We start from the raw sequence: 16,743 nt of genomic DNA on the forward strand, positions 1-16,743 counted from the left end.
AACAGATCATTGTTCTATGAGAGAATGTTTTTACTTGTCTTAGTGCATTTCTTTAGTCTTCTCCTGCATTGCATTATTATGCTCTATTCTTTATTTTTGTGTGCAAACGACATGCCAGTCAAAATGAAAACTATCTCACATGTAGAAAATAAGTCTGGATTTTAAAAACTAAGAACTAATGAAATCCTTACTAAAATGACACCATCTGATTCAAGTAAAAAATGACTTAAACACTAGTAATAAAAAAGACAAAACACATTTCATGAAGAATACAAAGAGAAATGTCTGCTGAGTGTTTTAGTTCAGATGTTTCAGAATGCTGCTGTATGTTTTATGAGGAATTTGAGGGGAAGATTTCATAGCAGAAGGTGTTAATGTGGCCTGTATTGACTTAAGTGGTGACCCAACTGGACTGTGAAACTGTGGGATGCCTATGGATTCAAGCTGCTTATTAAAGAGGAACTCCCCACTGCTGTTCAGAAATCCTTCCTCATTCCCTCGCTCCCCAAGCTTCCCATCCTCCACTGGCTCAGTTTCTAGCATTTCCGCATCTTCCTTCCTGCTAAAGAACTTGTCCAAGTAACTGGTGTAAGTGTTTTCCTTCTCAACTTGTTCATCCTTCCTTACCTCACAACAAAACTGATTTATGAGAAAACAGTCCTCCCCTCCACTCACAAACTGGCTATCACAAGAAGATTGGTACAAGGCTTCTAACTGTGCCAAATTTGCCATTCCTTTTTCCTGTTTTTCTCGGCTTACTGACTTTGATATCACTTTTCAATTCTAGCTGGGACACTGAGCTATTCAAGTCATTTAATTTATCAACAACATCAGTAGGCTCATGTTGTGAACTAAGCTGAATAGTGCCTGCAATAAAGGAATCAAAATCAAATCCCTGATTCTTCTCCCTTTCTTTTTCTGCCAGTTGCTGTGATGCTTCCTCTAATGCTATCTGGGCTTTAACCAATCCATTCCTTTCACATTTAGACTTGCCTCTCTTATCAGATTTTTCTTTGCTTTGTTCTTTCCAATTGGAAAGATCTATAATGAGCTTGGGCTCATAGTAATGGTTAACTTCACTCTCTCTCCAAACTAAGTTATATAAATATGATGATGACCTCGTTTTGTAGTTACAAGTATGGCTACACTCCAGATCACAATATTTGTTTTCATGATGATCTGGGTACTGCCAACAAGGCTCAGTAGAGTAATTGGTATTAAAAGCAGGATCCTCCAGATACTTTTCACGATCTCCATCCAAATATTTTCGAGGATCGACTTGTACTTCTTCTTCATCAGTGACATCAGACAGAGCTCTTGGATCAAGTTGAACTTCATCAATATCAAAGTTGTTATGTATAGGCCAATCGTGCTCTGAAAACTGACAATCATGGTACCTGAAAAAATTAATACATTAGTATTAATCCATGTGCATTTCATTATCAAATTCAATGAGCGTCTTTTATGTCCTTTATGAAAACACTTTGCTAGATTATGAGGGGCTAATACAAGTGTTAAGTCATAAGTCTTTCCTGCTCTCCAGGAACTTAATCTGATTGAATAGATAAGACCTGTTACTATGTAAAACAATGAAACGCAGTATTTAGTAATTTCCAAGGATGTATATAATTTCATAAGGAACTCTAAGTCCTCCATCTTAAACTGGACAATGATCATTTCACATTTGTTCTCTCTTTTCCCTATTCCATTATTCATCTACCTCAAACATGGCTGCAGATAAATATCTCGGTGTGACTGACACATCTGCAGTTCAATTCCAATAGTTTCACACAGAGAAACACCCTGTATGGCCACAAAATGCAGATCTAACCTCAGTCAGGTATCTTAAGAATTTTCACTCTACTGGTAAGCAGGCAGACTAGGCAAGAGAGGAAGCCCTTTTGGAACTCATCCTTATAAACAGAAAAAAGAAAAAAAATCTATCCATGTATATAGTAAAATTTGTGAAAGCCAGAACCTATGTAAGGTGGAAGGAAACCTGTCAGAGAAGAATACAATATTTTCCACTAAAACAAGAAACTATAAGACTGTACTCTTGTCAAAGGCAAAAAACTTGTGAGACCCAGAAAAGCATGGCAGACTCACTGAGTTTGGGGTCTCAGAGGTTTTACTGTATGTGGTAATGAAAGTTGTATCTTGTTACTGACACATCACAGCAAACTGACCACACCCTACCCAAAGACAGACAGATTTGAGAGACACCAAAATCAATGGTGGAGGGGGGTTGGGTAAGAAGGAACAGAAAAGAGATTAGATGACTTAACTAAATATAATAGAAAATATAGAGGTTGGAAGATGTATGGGTATAGAGGAAGGGAGTATATATATATAGCAGGTGGCGGAAATGGGCATGTGGAGAAAAAATATGGTTGGCGGATTATACTGGCAGATGTATAAAAATACTTACAAATATCACAACATTTTGAGGGATAAAAGTACCAGTGAATAAACACAATTAATTTCAACATTAACTACTTTTTAAAAAACTAATAATTTCTTTTTAAATACAGAAATATATGAAATCTTAAAGTTTTAAGATTGTTATTAGTGATTCCGAAACCTAGCTGTACAACTCAATCACCTGAAGGCTTTACGTAATACCTATTCACTGTTACATGCTACCATCCTATTTTGAAGCAGAATTATTTATAAACTTGCCCTAAAATTTAGGACTCCTACAAGGAGACTAAAGGAAGAAATTCTTTAATTATTATAACGTCATCTAAAATGTTTAATACTATTCAGACTAGAAAAGTTCTTTATACTGAATCTATTGAACACCTCAAAATTAATTTTATGTCATCAGGAAAACAAATCTGAATATACAAAAATAATTTCTATCCTAAGACATGAAAGTAAAAACCTGAGATGCTATAGGGATACTTTATTAGCTGAGGATGAGTTTTGTTGTCCAACATCTTAAAAAGTTTTTGTGACATTAATAAAAGTAATTCTTTAAAATGTTTCAGACTTCCCAATCTTCAAAATCTCACATTTAAAAGATTTTACATTTTATTAGCTAAACATGCCTTGATGACTTTGAAAATGTATCATTGTAGCATTTAATTTTTCCCATTATGTTTCTTCTAACCAGTAAAGGTTTCAATTACATAAAGGCTACTCAAAGATCTTAATAATAAATTTAACAGAAACCCCAAAAGACCATTACTAATTGTTTAAGGCATCTGTACTATCTTATCACACACAGTTCAAAAATAAAACTGATTATATTATGGTTCATGGAAAATTTAACGAATAATATTTTTTCTAATTTGGGATCAATTTACCTTTCCCAGTTATAAATGTGGCTATGAGTTTCATCCATAAGCAGAATATCATCAACTTCATCTTCAATATGAAAGGGATGACTTGAAATCAGCTCATCTGTTGGGAAAGAATATATGCTCATGTAAGGATGGGAGAGTGCTTCTTCTGCTGTCAGCCGATCCATGGGGCTAAACGTCAAAATTTGTTCCAGGAAATCCAGTGCTGCGGAAGGAAGGGTGAAACATTTTGAGAAAAATTGCTAACATTTAGAAAAATTGAAAACTTGGTCTCATTTCTCTAAATGACCAAATATGTGATTAACTTAACACTTCATACTGCGCAGGAGCTTTGGTGGTGTGGTGGTTAAAACAGTTGGCTGCTAACCAAAAGGGATTTATAGCCTTGGAAATCCTATGGGGCATTTCAACTCTGTCCTACAGGGTTGCTATGAGTTGGAATCAACTCAGTGGCAGTGGATTTGGTGTTTGGTTTCTTACTACACAACAGCCATTATACTAGAGGTCCATCAACCAATACAGGAAATTTAAGCTTTGTCAGAGAAGTAAAACACCTGGTTTACAGATTTTTAAAAAGACATTTTAAAAGATTTTTAAAAAGATATTTACTTAAACTTTAACATAGTAAATATTTTAAAATGTACCTCACTCGCATATTATAGACAGTTTGAAACAGAAAGATTTTTTAATCAAATCTATTAAGGTCAACCCTATGCAACTGCCATTTTTGTCAGTCAAAATGGTTAAATAATAGCAATTCCATATGGTTGTGACATAACTAGTTCACAGTCAGCTGCTAACTTAAGGTGGATGGTTTGAACCCACCCCGTGGTACTGTGGAAGGCAGGCTTAGTGATCCGCACAGCTGAGAAAACCCTACGGAGCAGTTCTACTCTACAACACGTGGGTTCATGAGTTGGAATCAACTTAATGGCAATAAAAAAACAAAAACCAAACTCACTGCTGTCGAGTCAATTCTGACTCATAGAAAACCCTCCTTGGGTTTCTGAGGCAGTATCTCTATGGAAGTAGATTGCCAAGACGTCCTTCTGAGAAGCAGCTGGTGGGTTTGAACCGAGAGCCTTCTGGTTAGCAGTTAAATGCCTCAGGTACTACACCACCAGCGCTCCCATTATGGCAACAGATACAGGAAATCCCAGCTATGCAACTCAACAGCTTAAGTGACTCACTAGCTATGTAGACCTGAACAGGTTACCTGATCTAGCTGAATTTCAGTTTCTTCATGGATAAAATGGAGATAACAAAAATATAACTATTAAAGTTTAAGATTAAAGATTAAATGTAAAGCAGTGTCTAGTACTTAATAAAATAAAAGTCTTTCCCCTTCCCTCCTCATCAACTACTTGTTGTATTAACCTATCTACTATCCTGGTTTCACATCAATCACACTCCAGCAGAGTTCAAACACTGCAGGTGATCATTTTAGGACTCTAGTGGGATTGCCACACACTCAGTTCTTCCCACTAACTCAGTTTATTAGGCCTTCCTAAGCTCCTTACCCAACCTGCTAATGTGAAGGTTGTCACTAATGTGTCACTAATGTGAAGGTTGCCCTTACACTGCTTGCACACTCCTACGCCTTATGATTCATAATAATCCCCATCCCGAAATGAGCTCCACCATCTATCTTCTCTGCTCCCTAGCCATACAGCCCTGATGAAAGTTAGATGGAACGTCAATTTGGCCTTTGCTTATTACTGCTCAGCAGTGTTCCACAACAATCTCTTTACGGTCTCAATCTGATCTATCATTCTCAACAGATAAACCCACTTCACATTTATCTCAGTCCCTCTCTCTTCACTCTCAGAAATCTTCTTATCCTTACCTCCTATCTCAAAGGAAAAAACAGCCCTTTTATAAAATTAACCTGTATTCTAGAAAGGACCTCGCTCTCAATTCTCAGTCTCTCATTAGTAAACAGCTGACATGTTTACAGTTACATACATTTTACAAAGTGCTTTCACACACATTGTTGTTATTTGCCATCGAGTTGGACCTGACTCATAGTGACCCTTCCCTGGGTTTCTGAAATAGTATCTCCATGGAAGTAGATTGCCCAACCTTCCTTCCGAGGAGTGGCTGGTGGGTTTGAACTGCCAGCTTTCTGGTTAGCAGTCAAGTGCCTTAGGCACTACGCTACCAGAGCTCCTTTCACACACATTATCTCATTCAATTCTCAAATCAGTTCAATAAAGATAAAGAGATGAAACCTCAGGCTCACTGCTCTTCATGCCCTTCTGTGGCCAGGGCCAAGGTTCCTTCCTGTGCTCCCTCCATGTTCTTTCCTACTTCTCTGTACTACATTACCCTAATCCAAGGAGTCATTTCCCAGTACCCTCGAGGGGTTCTTGATTCTCCTGCAGAAGAGACAGTCTTGATTAACTCAGTGGCCATGTGGCTCAAGACAAGAGAAGCTCTAAGGTACAGTGTCACAGATGGTTGACCCAGCATGATCACCATTCTCACAGCGAAGAGGGACATATGCCCAGCTACACAAGAAGATATACTCTACAAAATCCCTAGCATTTAAGAACTGTGGGGCAGCAAGTAGAAAAAGGAAGAGGTAGCCAAGAAACTAGCCAAGCTGAGCTCCCGACACTGGGCCCAACACCCACTGGATCTGAGTCACACACTGCTCTGCACACCTATAGTCACCTAGGAAATATTCTTGTTAAAATAGTTTAAATTAAAAAAAAAAAAAAAAGCCTTTAGGCCCAAACTTACCATTTATAGAAAACATATGGGACAAAGGAACAAATTAACACCATAAAGGGAAAAACATCAAACCCAGACTGTGAGGCAATCTATGAGATTGGTCTTTTTGAAAATTCAACATCAAAAAAGGGTGGGGGGGGTGATTTGTGGTGGTGGAGTGGGGGGGGGGCTGTTCTAGATTGAGAGAAACTGGAGGGACATGACAACCAATTTTAGTACATGATTATTGACTGAAGCCTGGTTTGAGGAAAAAAACTAAAAAAACATTTTGGGGACAAACTGTAGAAACTCAAACAAGATGAGATATTAAATGAAAATAGAGAATTTTAATTTCTTGACATATGATAATGGCACTGTGGTTATGTGTAAATGTCTTTATTCTTAGGAGATGCATGTATCAGACATCATGACACTTCACCTCAATCCTGATGATATCACCCTTTCAGGCTTTATATTTTTATTATTGTTATCATCTTATTCTTCCTGTGCCTAGTACAGTTAGAGGTATACTAAATAAATTTTTAACTATGTTTTAGATAAATCTAAAACTAAGCATATCTAGATAAGATGACAAAAACCCCACTCTCTCCAAATTATGTTAAAACCATGCATCTGAAGAAACATCTAAGCATTTCCCACATAGTACTGCCCACCTAAACTGGGACTTACTACTTTAAAATATTTCATAATGATGTAACAATTGAATCATATATAATGATCAAAGGAGTTACAGAGATTAAGAGTTTAAGATGTTTTAAAAAGTATGTAATTCTTTTTGATTGAAGAGAAATATATAAACCTGGCCTTGATGTATCTTAATACAGTATGATAATTCTTAAATATTTAAGATATGATCATAGATATGTCACTCCATTTTGAGACAAGAAATGAATAGCTTTAGTGATCAATTAAGTTTTGACTCTCCATATTCCTACTACTTTCAAGTTTGCACAAAGTCTCCCATTTAGTACTTAACACACCAATCTGAAAACTGTTATGTAATCTGTTTTGCTCATATGGATTGATGCATAATCACACACATTGTTTTTTTACATTTATATGATCTTTTAAAAATTTTTTCTCTTTTTATTGTAATTTGGGTAAAAGTTTACAAAGCAAATTGGTTTTCCATTCAATGATCGTACACATTCTGTTTCGTGACATGGCAATCCCCACACTGTAACAGCGTCCTTCCCACACCCCCTCCACCAAGCCCTTTCCTTCATCCTTTTTTCCTCTCCCTGCCTGCCTTCCTTCCTAGCTCTGTCCCTGGGCAAATGGTGTCCACTGATCCCATATGCGAGTGCATACCCTCCTGATATTATGGTTCACATTATAAGCCTATTGTTTGACTGATAGTTGAGTCTTGGGGGTTAAGTTCGGTGCGTAGCTTGAAAGGTGTCTAAGGCCCATAGTCTCAGGGGTTCCACTAATATTCATCAGACAAGTAAGCCTGGTCTTTTTTTATGATTTTGAGTTTTGTTCCACACTTGCCCCTACTCAATCTGGGACCCTTTATTGTGATTCCTTTCAGAGCAGTGAGCAGTAGTAGGTGGGCACCATCTAGTTCTTCTGGTCTCAGGGTTGAAACATACACATTATTTTTGCTTGAGTTTTATCCTTCTTTCTTTCCCTGAAGCCTTTGCTTTGTCCCTGACCCAATTTTCTTTCTCACATTTAAATCACATTCATACCCAAACTTACTTATCATATAACCCTCACAGAATTCCATTCCAGCTTGGTAAGAGCCAGTGCTTCAATATGCTCACCTATGGTAGGTAATTAGAGGTACAAGCTAGAAGAGTAGATAAGGTTAGAACCAGGAAGGAGGGGTACACTTTCTGGGATCTGGAAAATTATTCAGAGGAGGAAAGAAAACCCAGACTAAGCAACAAGAAAAAAAGGGGAAGAAGTAAGGGTTGACGTTTTATGTGTACCTAAGTTAACTTGACTGCTAACCAGAAAGCTGGCAGTTCAAACCCACCAGCCACTCCTCAGAAGGAAGGCTGGGCAATCTACTTCCGTAGTGATACTGCCCCGGCAACCCGAGGAGGGGTTGCTATGAGTTGGGTCCGACTTGACGGCACATAACAACAACAAGTTAACGATTATTTGGGAGAAAGCAGTATATCTAAGGATAAAAAGCTAAAGGTTCCCCAAACACACACACACACACACACCCCATACAGACGTTAATGTGACAGTTACTCTTGAGTCACAATACCTTCTCGACTAATTCCTGGAAGCAGCTGAGTTAACGGCTTGTGTGGCTCAGTCATGTCATTTCTAATGTAAACTGGAATTACGCTGAGAAGCTCCTGACGATCTTCCTCATGTACAACAGGAATAGATTCTAAGATCAGTTGCATCTGTTCAAGTTCATGTGCACCTGAGATTAAAAAGCATCAAATGTAACAAATATAAACATTTCTCAATGTTTGCTTATCTGGTAGCAAACATACTAAAATTATAGGAAACTAAATTAAATACTGTAATGACTATTGGGGAGCAGGGGGTGGTTTTAAAAGAATCATCATCTGTAGGTTTTACTGACTTCCATATCACCAATCTGTTAAAAAAAAATTCTATTTCTATTCTTGCTCACTAATACATATACTTTTAGCTGCTTTGTTCCCATACAGAATCAACCCTTGAAGTTTGGCCTCACATTAAGGTATTAGAAAGTAGTGAAAAGAGCAATGAATTGAGACTTAAGAGACTTGGATTCTAGTTTTACCTATTTTACTAATTAAATGGTAATAACTTTAAGGGGAAATACCTAATATCTCTAGGATTTTATTTCACCACCAACAAAACGAAGGGTTGGACTAGGTTTGTGAAACAAGAATTTTTATAGTTATATGTTAGGCTCAGTGAGTATTTCTAATTTGGGACTACTATTAAAGGAGCTCTGGTGGCATAGTAGGTAAGTCACTTGACTGCTAACCAGAAGGTCAGAGGTTCAAACCCACCAGCTGCTCCATAGAAGGAAGACAGGGATATCTACTTTTGTAAAGATTTATAGCCTCAGAAACCCAATGGGGGTTGCTATGAGTCAGAAACGACTTCATGGCAGTGAGTTTGGTTTTTGGTTTTGGTTTATTAAAGAAATAAGAGGGAAAACATTAGGCTAAATGGGCAACTGAAAAAAAAAAAAAACATTCAGCTTGCTTTTCCACTAGTTTCTAGAAATTCATTTAACATTCAAAGTTTTCTTGATCATAGACTACAACTAAGGTACTAAGTATTCCCTAAGTACTAGGTACTTGGGAATATAGCAGAAAAACAAGTAAGAGAACAAGTCAAGTCCCTGCCCTCATGTGAAAAAAGACAGACAGTAACTCAGTCAACATATAGCAGGTCAAATGGTGACAAATGCTATGGAAAGAGAAAAAACAGAGTAAGCTAAGAAAGATAGAGAGGACTGGAGCTGGGAATAGGGTTGTTAATATATATCGAGTAACCCAGGAAGGCCTCACTAAGAAGCTAAAAATTAGATGACATGTGAAGAAAGTGAGGAACACACTATACATTCATATGGAAGAAGAAAGAAGTTTCAGGAATGGGAAAATAAATGCAAAGGCACAGAGGAAAGAGTGGGCTTGGTGTGTCCAAAGAATAATTAGACAAGTGCAGCTGAAGTAGAAGGAGCTCTGGTAGTACAATGCCTAAGGCATCTGATTTCTAACCAGAAGGTTGGTGGTAGAGGTGCTTAGTTGAATAAGTACATGGGAAAGGAGTAGAAGATGAAATCAGTTTGCTCTGCCCTGAGTTTGATGGGAAGCCAATAGAGTTTTGAGCAGAAAAATGATGTGATCTGACATGTTTGAAGCGAATACTCTAGGTGCTATGTAGTCATTAGACCGGAGAAGGTAAATACGCAAACAGAAAGGCCAGTAAGAAGGTCCTGTATTAGACCTGGAGATAAATGATGGTGGATCATACCAGGGTGGTAGTGGTAAAGATTATAGCATGCAGTTAAATTCTAGACATAGTTTGAAAGAAAGCACCCACAGGATCTGTACTAACAAGAGTAAAGGACATGGTCAACATTTTGACCTGAGCAACTGAAAAACGGAGCTGCTGGTTTAACAAGATAAAGAACACAACAGAAGAGGAAACTGTGAGGGAGAAACATAAGGAGTTCAGTTAAATGTGAGATGCCCATTAGACAGTCAAGTGGAGATTTTAAGCAGTTGTTGTTGTTGTTGTTATGTGCCGTCGAGTCGGCCCTGACTCATAGCGACCCCTCCTTGGGTTTCCGAGGCAGTATCACTACGGAAGTAGGATTGCCCAACCTTCCTTCCGAGGAGTGGCTGGTGGGTTTGAACCGCCAGCCGTCTGGTTAGCAGGCAAGTGTCTTAGCCACTATGCTACCAGAGTTAATTAATCTGAAATTCAGAAGAGAGGTGAGGGCTGCAGATATGAATTTGGGAATCATCAGATAGAAATGACACTTGATGAAATGAAAGAGAATGAGGTCAACCGAGGAAGTAAGGGTAGCTAGAAAAGACTGCAAAGACTGAAACTGGGATATCCCAACATTTAGAAAATATGCAGAAAGTGAAGAATTAGCAAAGAAGACTGGAGGAGGAGCCAGTGAGAAAGAGGAAGGATCAAGAGAGCAGTGTAATAGAAGACAGGTAAAAAAACGTTTCAAGAAAGAGGCAAAGATTAATCGTGACAAATGCTAGAGACAACTCAAGAAGAAGACAGAATTGATCATTTGGGAAATCAATGGTGAAATTTGGTGACAGCCGTTTTGGTGGCATAAAACCAAAAAACCAAACACACTGTCATTGAGTCATTCCGAATCACAGCAACCACACAGGACAGAGCAAATGGCCCTTAGGGTTTCCAAGGCTATAAATCTTTATGGAAGCAGATTACCTTGTCTTTCTCCTATGGATGGCTGCTAGGTTCCAACCACCAACCTTCTGGTTAGCAGCCACATGATTTAATCATGTGCTACCAGAGCTCCTTTTTGGTGTATGGTAGAAAGCAAAAGCCTCACTGGAGAGAAGTGAAGAAAGAATGGAAGAGGAGGAATTAAAAACAACAAGAATGCACACATCTTTTGAGGAGTTTTACTTTAAAAGGGAACAGAAAAATGTAGTACTAGCTAAGGAGGATGTGAGGTTGGGAGAGAGATTTTGTATTCTGTAAGACTGAAAAAATTACACTATGTTTGAATACTGATAAAAATAATCCAATAGAGAGGGTAAAATGAAGATGCAAATGAAGAAAAGGCGCTGGATCAAAAGCATGGGAGTAAGGAGAGGAGAAGGCATGAACTGCACAGGTGGAAGGGAGACTGACACAGGAATAACAAGCTAGGTGCACAAGAGACATGTACTGGAAAGTAAGTCTAGGAAACTTCCTGCAAGTTAAAAATACACAGATTTCCAATGAAGGCTACATCTTTGAGTTTTATTGCTGTACTCATGTGAGGCCTATACCAGGTTACCAATAAAGCATCTAGCAGCATAAAGAGAACTACAACTTGGAACTTTCAATCATTTCAAAAACAATTCTTACTAATGATTTAAAATTTACATGGATTTAACATTAAAATTATGCTACCTTAGATTTTTTTTTTTTTTTTTTTAAACGATTCTTCCCATTGCTATACTTAAAATGGCTAACTATGACAAATGGATCTTGGCCCCCATTTCATATGACTTGGAGCATGACCTAACGATTTTAAATTACATAGATTTCAATTTGTTCTGTTTTCTTGATGTTACTCATTATTGTGGTGGCTTTAAAACATGTCCACAAATCCTTTGATACTTTAAAAGGTGGAATAAAATTTCTGTCCCCTTGAGTATGAGGTATACTTAGTCACTCACTTCTAATGCATAGAATAAAGCTGAGTGACAATGTATCACTTTTGAGATTAGACCATTAAAAAATATTTTGCATTTACTGGCAAGGGTGTCAACACAATTCAATGGGGAAAGAATACCCATATTTTTACACAAATAATAGGCATCTTCTATGTTTGTCTGCCAAATGCTCCCTCCTGCTGCTATGCCAATTTTCAGCATAATTCATTTATAAAAATACATGGGAGCAGGGGGAGGAGTGGGCAAACAAACAAAAGGCCTGTGTCATTGTGGAAAAATACAGTAGTAGTCTTTCCAACAAATGGTGCTGGTATGATTTGGATATCCACATGAAAAAGAATCTAAAGTTGGGTCCTCTACCTCACACCATACAAAAAATTAATTCAAAATGCATTATAGATCTAAATGTAAAAGCTAAACCTATGAAACTCTTAGAAGAAAACGTTAAGTGTAAACATCAATGACCTTAGGGTTATGCAACAGTTTTTAGGTAGAATACCAAAAGCAATAATGAAAAAAGCAGACAAAACAGACTTCATTAGAATTAGAAACTTTTTTGGGTTTCAGAAGACACCATATATAAAATAGAAAGGAGAGGAACCCAGGCTGAACAAGTGGTTTGTGACTTGCTCCTAACCTAAGGGTTGGCTCTTCAAACACACCCAGTGGCTCCACAAAAGAAAAAGACTGGTGATTTGCTTCAATAAAGATTACAGCCAAAACAACCCTACAGAGCAGCTCTACCCTGTCACAACTAGAGCTGCCATGAATGGCAACCCAACAGCAGCTAACAGTAACAAATGACAGTAAAAATGAAAGCAGAAAACTATTTTTTAAAAGTAAAAAGACAACCCATAGATTGGAAGAAAATATTTACATATCATCTGGTGGCATAGTGCCAAGGCATTTGACTGCTAACGAGAAGGCTGGAGGTTCAAACCCACCAGCCACTCCTTGGAAGGAGGTTAGGCGATCTACTTCTATAGTGATACCGCCTGGAAAACCCAAGGAGGGGTTGCTGTGAATTAAATCCGACTCGATAGCAGTGGGTTACTGGGTTATATCTCTGATAAAAGGAGTGCTGGTAGTGCAGTGGATAAGGCATTTAGCTGCTAATCAATAGGTCAGCAGTTCAAACCCAGCAGCTGCTCAGTAGAAGGAAGATGGGACAATCTACTTCTGTAAAGATTTATAGACTTGGAAACCCAACGGGGATTGCTAAGAGTTGATTCAGTGAGTTTGGTTTGGTTTTATACCTGACAAAAGATTTGTATCCAGAGTAACTTACAGTTCAATAATTAAAAAGAGATATATAACCCAATTTTAAAAATAGGCAAAGGATCTGGATATACATTTCTCCAAAGAAGATATACAAATGGTCAATAAGTACATGAATAAATACTGAATACCATTAGTCATTAGAAAAATGCAATATCAAAAACCACAATGAGATATCACTTCACACACCCACTTGGATGGCTATACTCAAAAAGACAATCAGTATTGGTGAAAATGTACAGAAATTGCAGCCTTGATACACTGCTGGTGGGAAAACAGATCTTTGCGTAACAGCCTGGCTTTTTTTCAAAAAGTCAAAGTAGCATTACCACATAGCCAAGCAATTCCACTCTCATGTATATATACATGGAAAACATGTTCACACAAAATTTCTTACACAAATGTTCACAGAAGTGTTATTCAGAACAGCAAAGACAAAAATAACCTAAATGTCCATCAACTGATGAATGCATAAACAAAATGTGGTATATACCCATACCATGGAATATTATTTGGCCATAAAAAGGCATGAAGTACTAATACATGCTACAACATGGATGAACCATGAAAATATTATACTAAGTGAAAGAAGTGAGTCACATAAGGCCACATATTGTATGATTTCACATATGTGAAATGTCCAGAATAGGCAAATCTATGGAGACAGAAAGTATATTAGTTATTGATAGAAGCTGGGGGAAAGAGGGAATGGGAAGTGACTGCAAATAGATGCAGGGTTTCTTTTAGGGGAGACAAAAATGTTTTAAATTAGACTGTGGTGACAGTTGCACGACCCTGTGAATATACTAAAAAATACTGAACTATACACTTTAAATAGGTGAAGTGTATGGCATGTGAATTGTATCTCAATAAAACTGTTTTTTATAAAAGGTATTTTTATTTTCCCCTTCTTATCCCTCACTCTGGAGGGGAAAGCCAGCTGCTATACTGTGAAAACACTCAAGCAGTACTCTGGAGAGGTCCACATGGTGAGGAAATGAGGCTTCCTGCTAATACTCATAAAGTAAGCTATCTTAGAGTGGATCCTTCAGTCCCAGTCAAGCCTTCAGATGACTACAGGCCCAACCAACAACTTGGGAATGAGAAAACCTAAGCTAAAACCATGCAGTTAAGCCACTCTCAAATTCCTACCTACAGAAATTGAGATCATAAATATTTGCTATTTTAGGGCCATTTGTTATGCAGCAACAAACATTACAAAAATTATTTCATATGTGCCAAAAGGGATGTATCATGAATGTAACCTCTAATCACAATATTGCTGCTAGGAAAAATTCGGTCCACTTAACCATTTAGTTTCTGGGACTCTCTGCTATTTTCTCAATTGAAATCCAATCATTATCACATACCATGGAAGAAATTGCCAAGAAACATAAAGAAAATATTATAAAAGATTGGTTAGTTATAGAAACTGAATAGCATAACAAGTATTGGCATTTAAATAGTGTTGAAGGGCATTTATGCATACTGTCTTTTCTTCAACAATGTTTTCCAATATACCCTGATTTGTTTTTATTAATCTCTTTTATAAACAGATTGTGCTGCACTCCCTCCCCTTTTGCTTTTAATAATCTGGGGGCAATGAGGCCACTTTGAAAAGTGGCTAGAGAGGAAAAAAAGTAATGCTAAAAGGACAAGAAAAATCTTAACCATCACAACATCACTTCCTAACTCAAAAATCTCCCTAAACCAGTAACCATCGAGTTAGCTCTGTCTCATGGCAACCCAATGTGTATCAGAGTAGACCTCAACTGTGCTCCTTAAGATTTCCAATGGCTGATTTTTTTGGACATAGATTACCAGATCTTTCTTCCAAAGTACCTCTCGATGGACCTGAACTTCTAACTTTCTGGTTAGCAGCTGAGGCATGTAAACCATTTGCACCACCCAGGGCTTCTCATCATTCTTCAGTACCCCACTATTTCCTAGTTTTTCAAAACTCCTCTACTTTCTAAGACATACTATTCTGGCTTTACCTTAGCTAGCCATAAACATCTTTACTATTATGTGATACTTTGCTTTCATCAAACGCTTCTCAATGATTCATGGACACACCAGGATTATGCTTTTATTTATATTGTACTTATAAATAACACTTTTCTTCTTTTGCCCTCTATCAAAATTGTTCACTACTTCCATGTAGTGAAATCCTTTTGACTCTATTATGCCTTTCATCCTAACCATCACTGATAACTCTTCTCTAAGCTTTTATAGTCTATAAGTAATTTTATACAAACTTGTACTTCGCTTCATCTCTTCCCATCTTGACTAAGCTCACACTCTCAGAATTCCTCAAGACTCCTCCATAGCACCAAACCTAGCAAAAAATTACTTGTTTGGTTGTTTCTGAAAAGCTGTAGCAGCCAAACAACAGGATATGGTGGTCTGAGCAACAAGAATGTGATGTACGGCCAAGAAAAAATTATGGGATTTTCCAAAATAAAGTATTTCACAGGATATAACACTGACAGCACTATGCAATCCAGGTATTATTTAATACAGATCATCGACAAGTATTATGGATCCATAAAACAGGAAAGTATGTTTATGACGTAAGATGGTATACACAAAAACATTAGAGTTCTGACTTGACAAATTAAATGTCCAAATCAGTATATATCTCATGATGTTTTATCAATTTTAAAAGTAGTAAAACACTACTTTATATTTTATTTTAATATTTCAGACTATACAAGGAACTTTGATGGTGCAAGTACCTAAGGCATTTGACTGCTAACCAGAAGGCTGGTTATTCAAACCCACCAGCCATTCTTCAAAAGGAAGATGCGGCAATCTACTTCTGTGAAGGTTTACTGCTTCAGGAACTCAAAAGAGGGGGCTGCTATGTTGGAATAGGCTCAGTGGCAGTGCTTTTTTTGTTTTTGTCAAAAATAGATCTTACTTCATTTATACATACAAAATTATTCTTCTTCAAGATGACTTTGTTTTCCAAATATTTAAATTTCTAACCTGCAAAGAGGGTTTTACCAGTCAGCATTTCAGCAAAGATGCAGCCTGCAGTCCACATGTCAATGGCTTTAGTATAATTATTAGGTGAAAGTAAAAGACGTGGAGATCTGTACCATTTAGTAACCAATCCTTCAGAAAGATGACCCTAAAAAAGAAACAAAAAACATACTTTAATTTAGCTAAAGAATCAAGTACATAATATTTGATTCATTAAAGAATCTTTAATCTGGTTGGCAGACAATGTTTCTACAAGCGTATTGGTATGTTCTGTAAGAACTCCCAGGTATACGGTAGAGCTGACAAGGGACAAGGTTATAGTCACTTACTGGCCACAGCCAGCTACCCAGAGGGACTGAGTACTTGGACCTGTGGGCTCGGGACCATAGTCGCAGGGGACATCAAACTCAATTGGCATAACACACTATACAAAACATTGGTCTACCTCCTACTTTGGCGAGTAGTGACTGGGATCTTAAAAGCTTGCAAGCAACCTATACAACTATGAGACCAGAAGAACTAGATGGTGCCCAGCTACCACTGCCATCCACTTGGAAGGGATGTAAGAGATCCTGCATAAAGAGGGA

At 37.6% G+C, this 16,743-nt stretch overlaps 1 protein-coding gene across 1 annotated transcript in view; it reads right to left on the reverse strand.

Annotated features, from left to right (window-relative positions):
* Positions 1–297: 297 nt before the first annotated feature.
* Positions 298–16,743, reverse strand: part of MAPK6 (mitogen-activated protein kinase 6) — a 19,672-nt gene continuing 3,226 nt past the window's right edge. The window contains 5 exon segments of the mRNA XM_007935161.2: positions 298–772; positions 774–1,397; positions 3,309–3,510; positions 8,266–8,430; positions 16,160–16,304. Coding sequence (XP_007933352.1) covers positions 298–772; positions 774–1,397; positions 3,309–3,510; positions 8,266–8,430; positions 16,160–16,304 — 1,611 coding nt within the window.

Source organism: Orycteropus afer, unplaced genomic scaffold, assembly GCF_000298275.1.
Source record: "Orycteropus afer afer isolate SDZICR_OR568_19922 unplaced genomic scaffold, OryAfe1.0 scaffold00026, whole genome shotgun sequence".
Lineage (NCBI taxonomy): Eukaryota > Metazoa > Chordata > Mammalia > Tubulidentata > Orycteropodidae > Orycteropus > Orycteropus afer.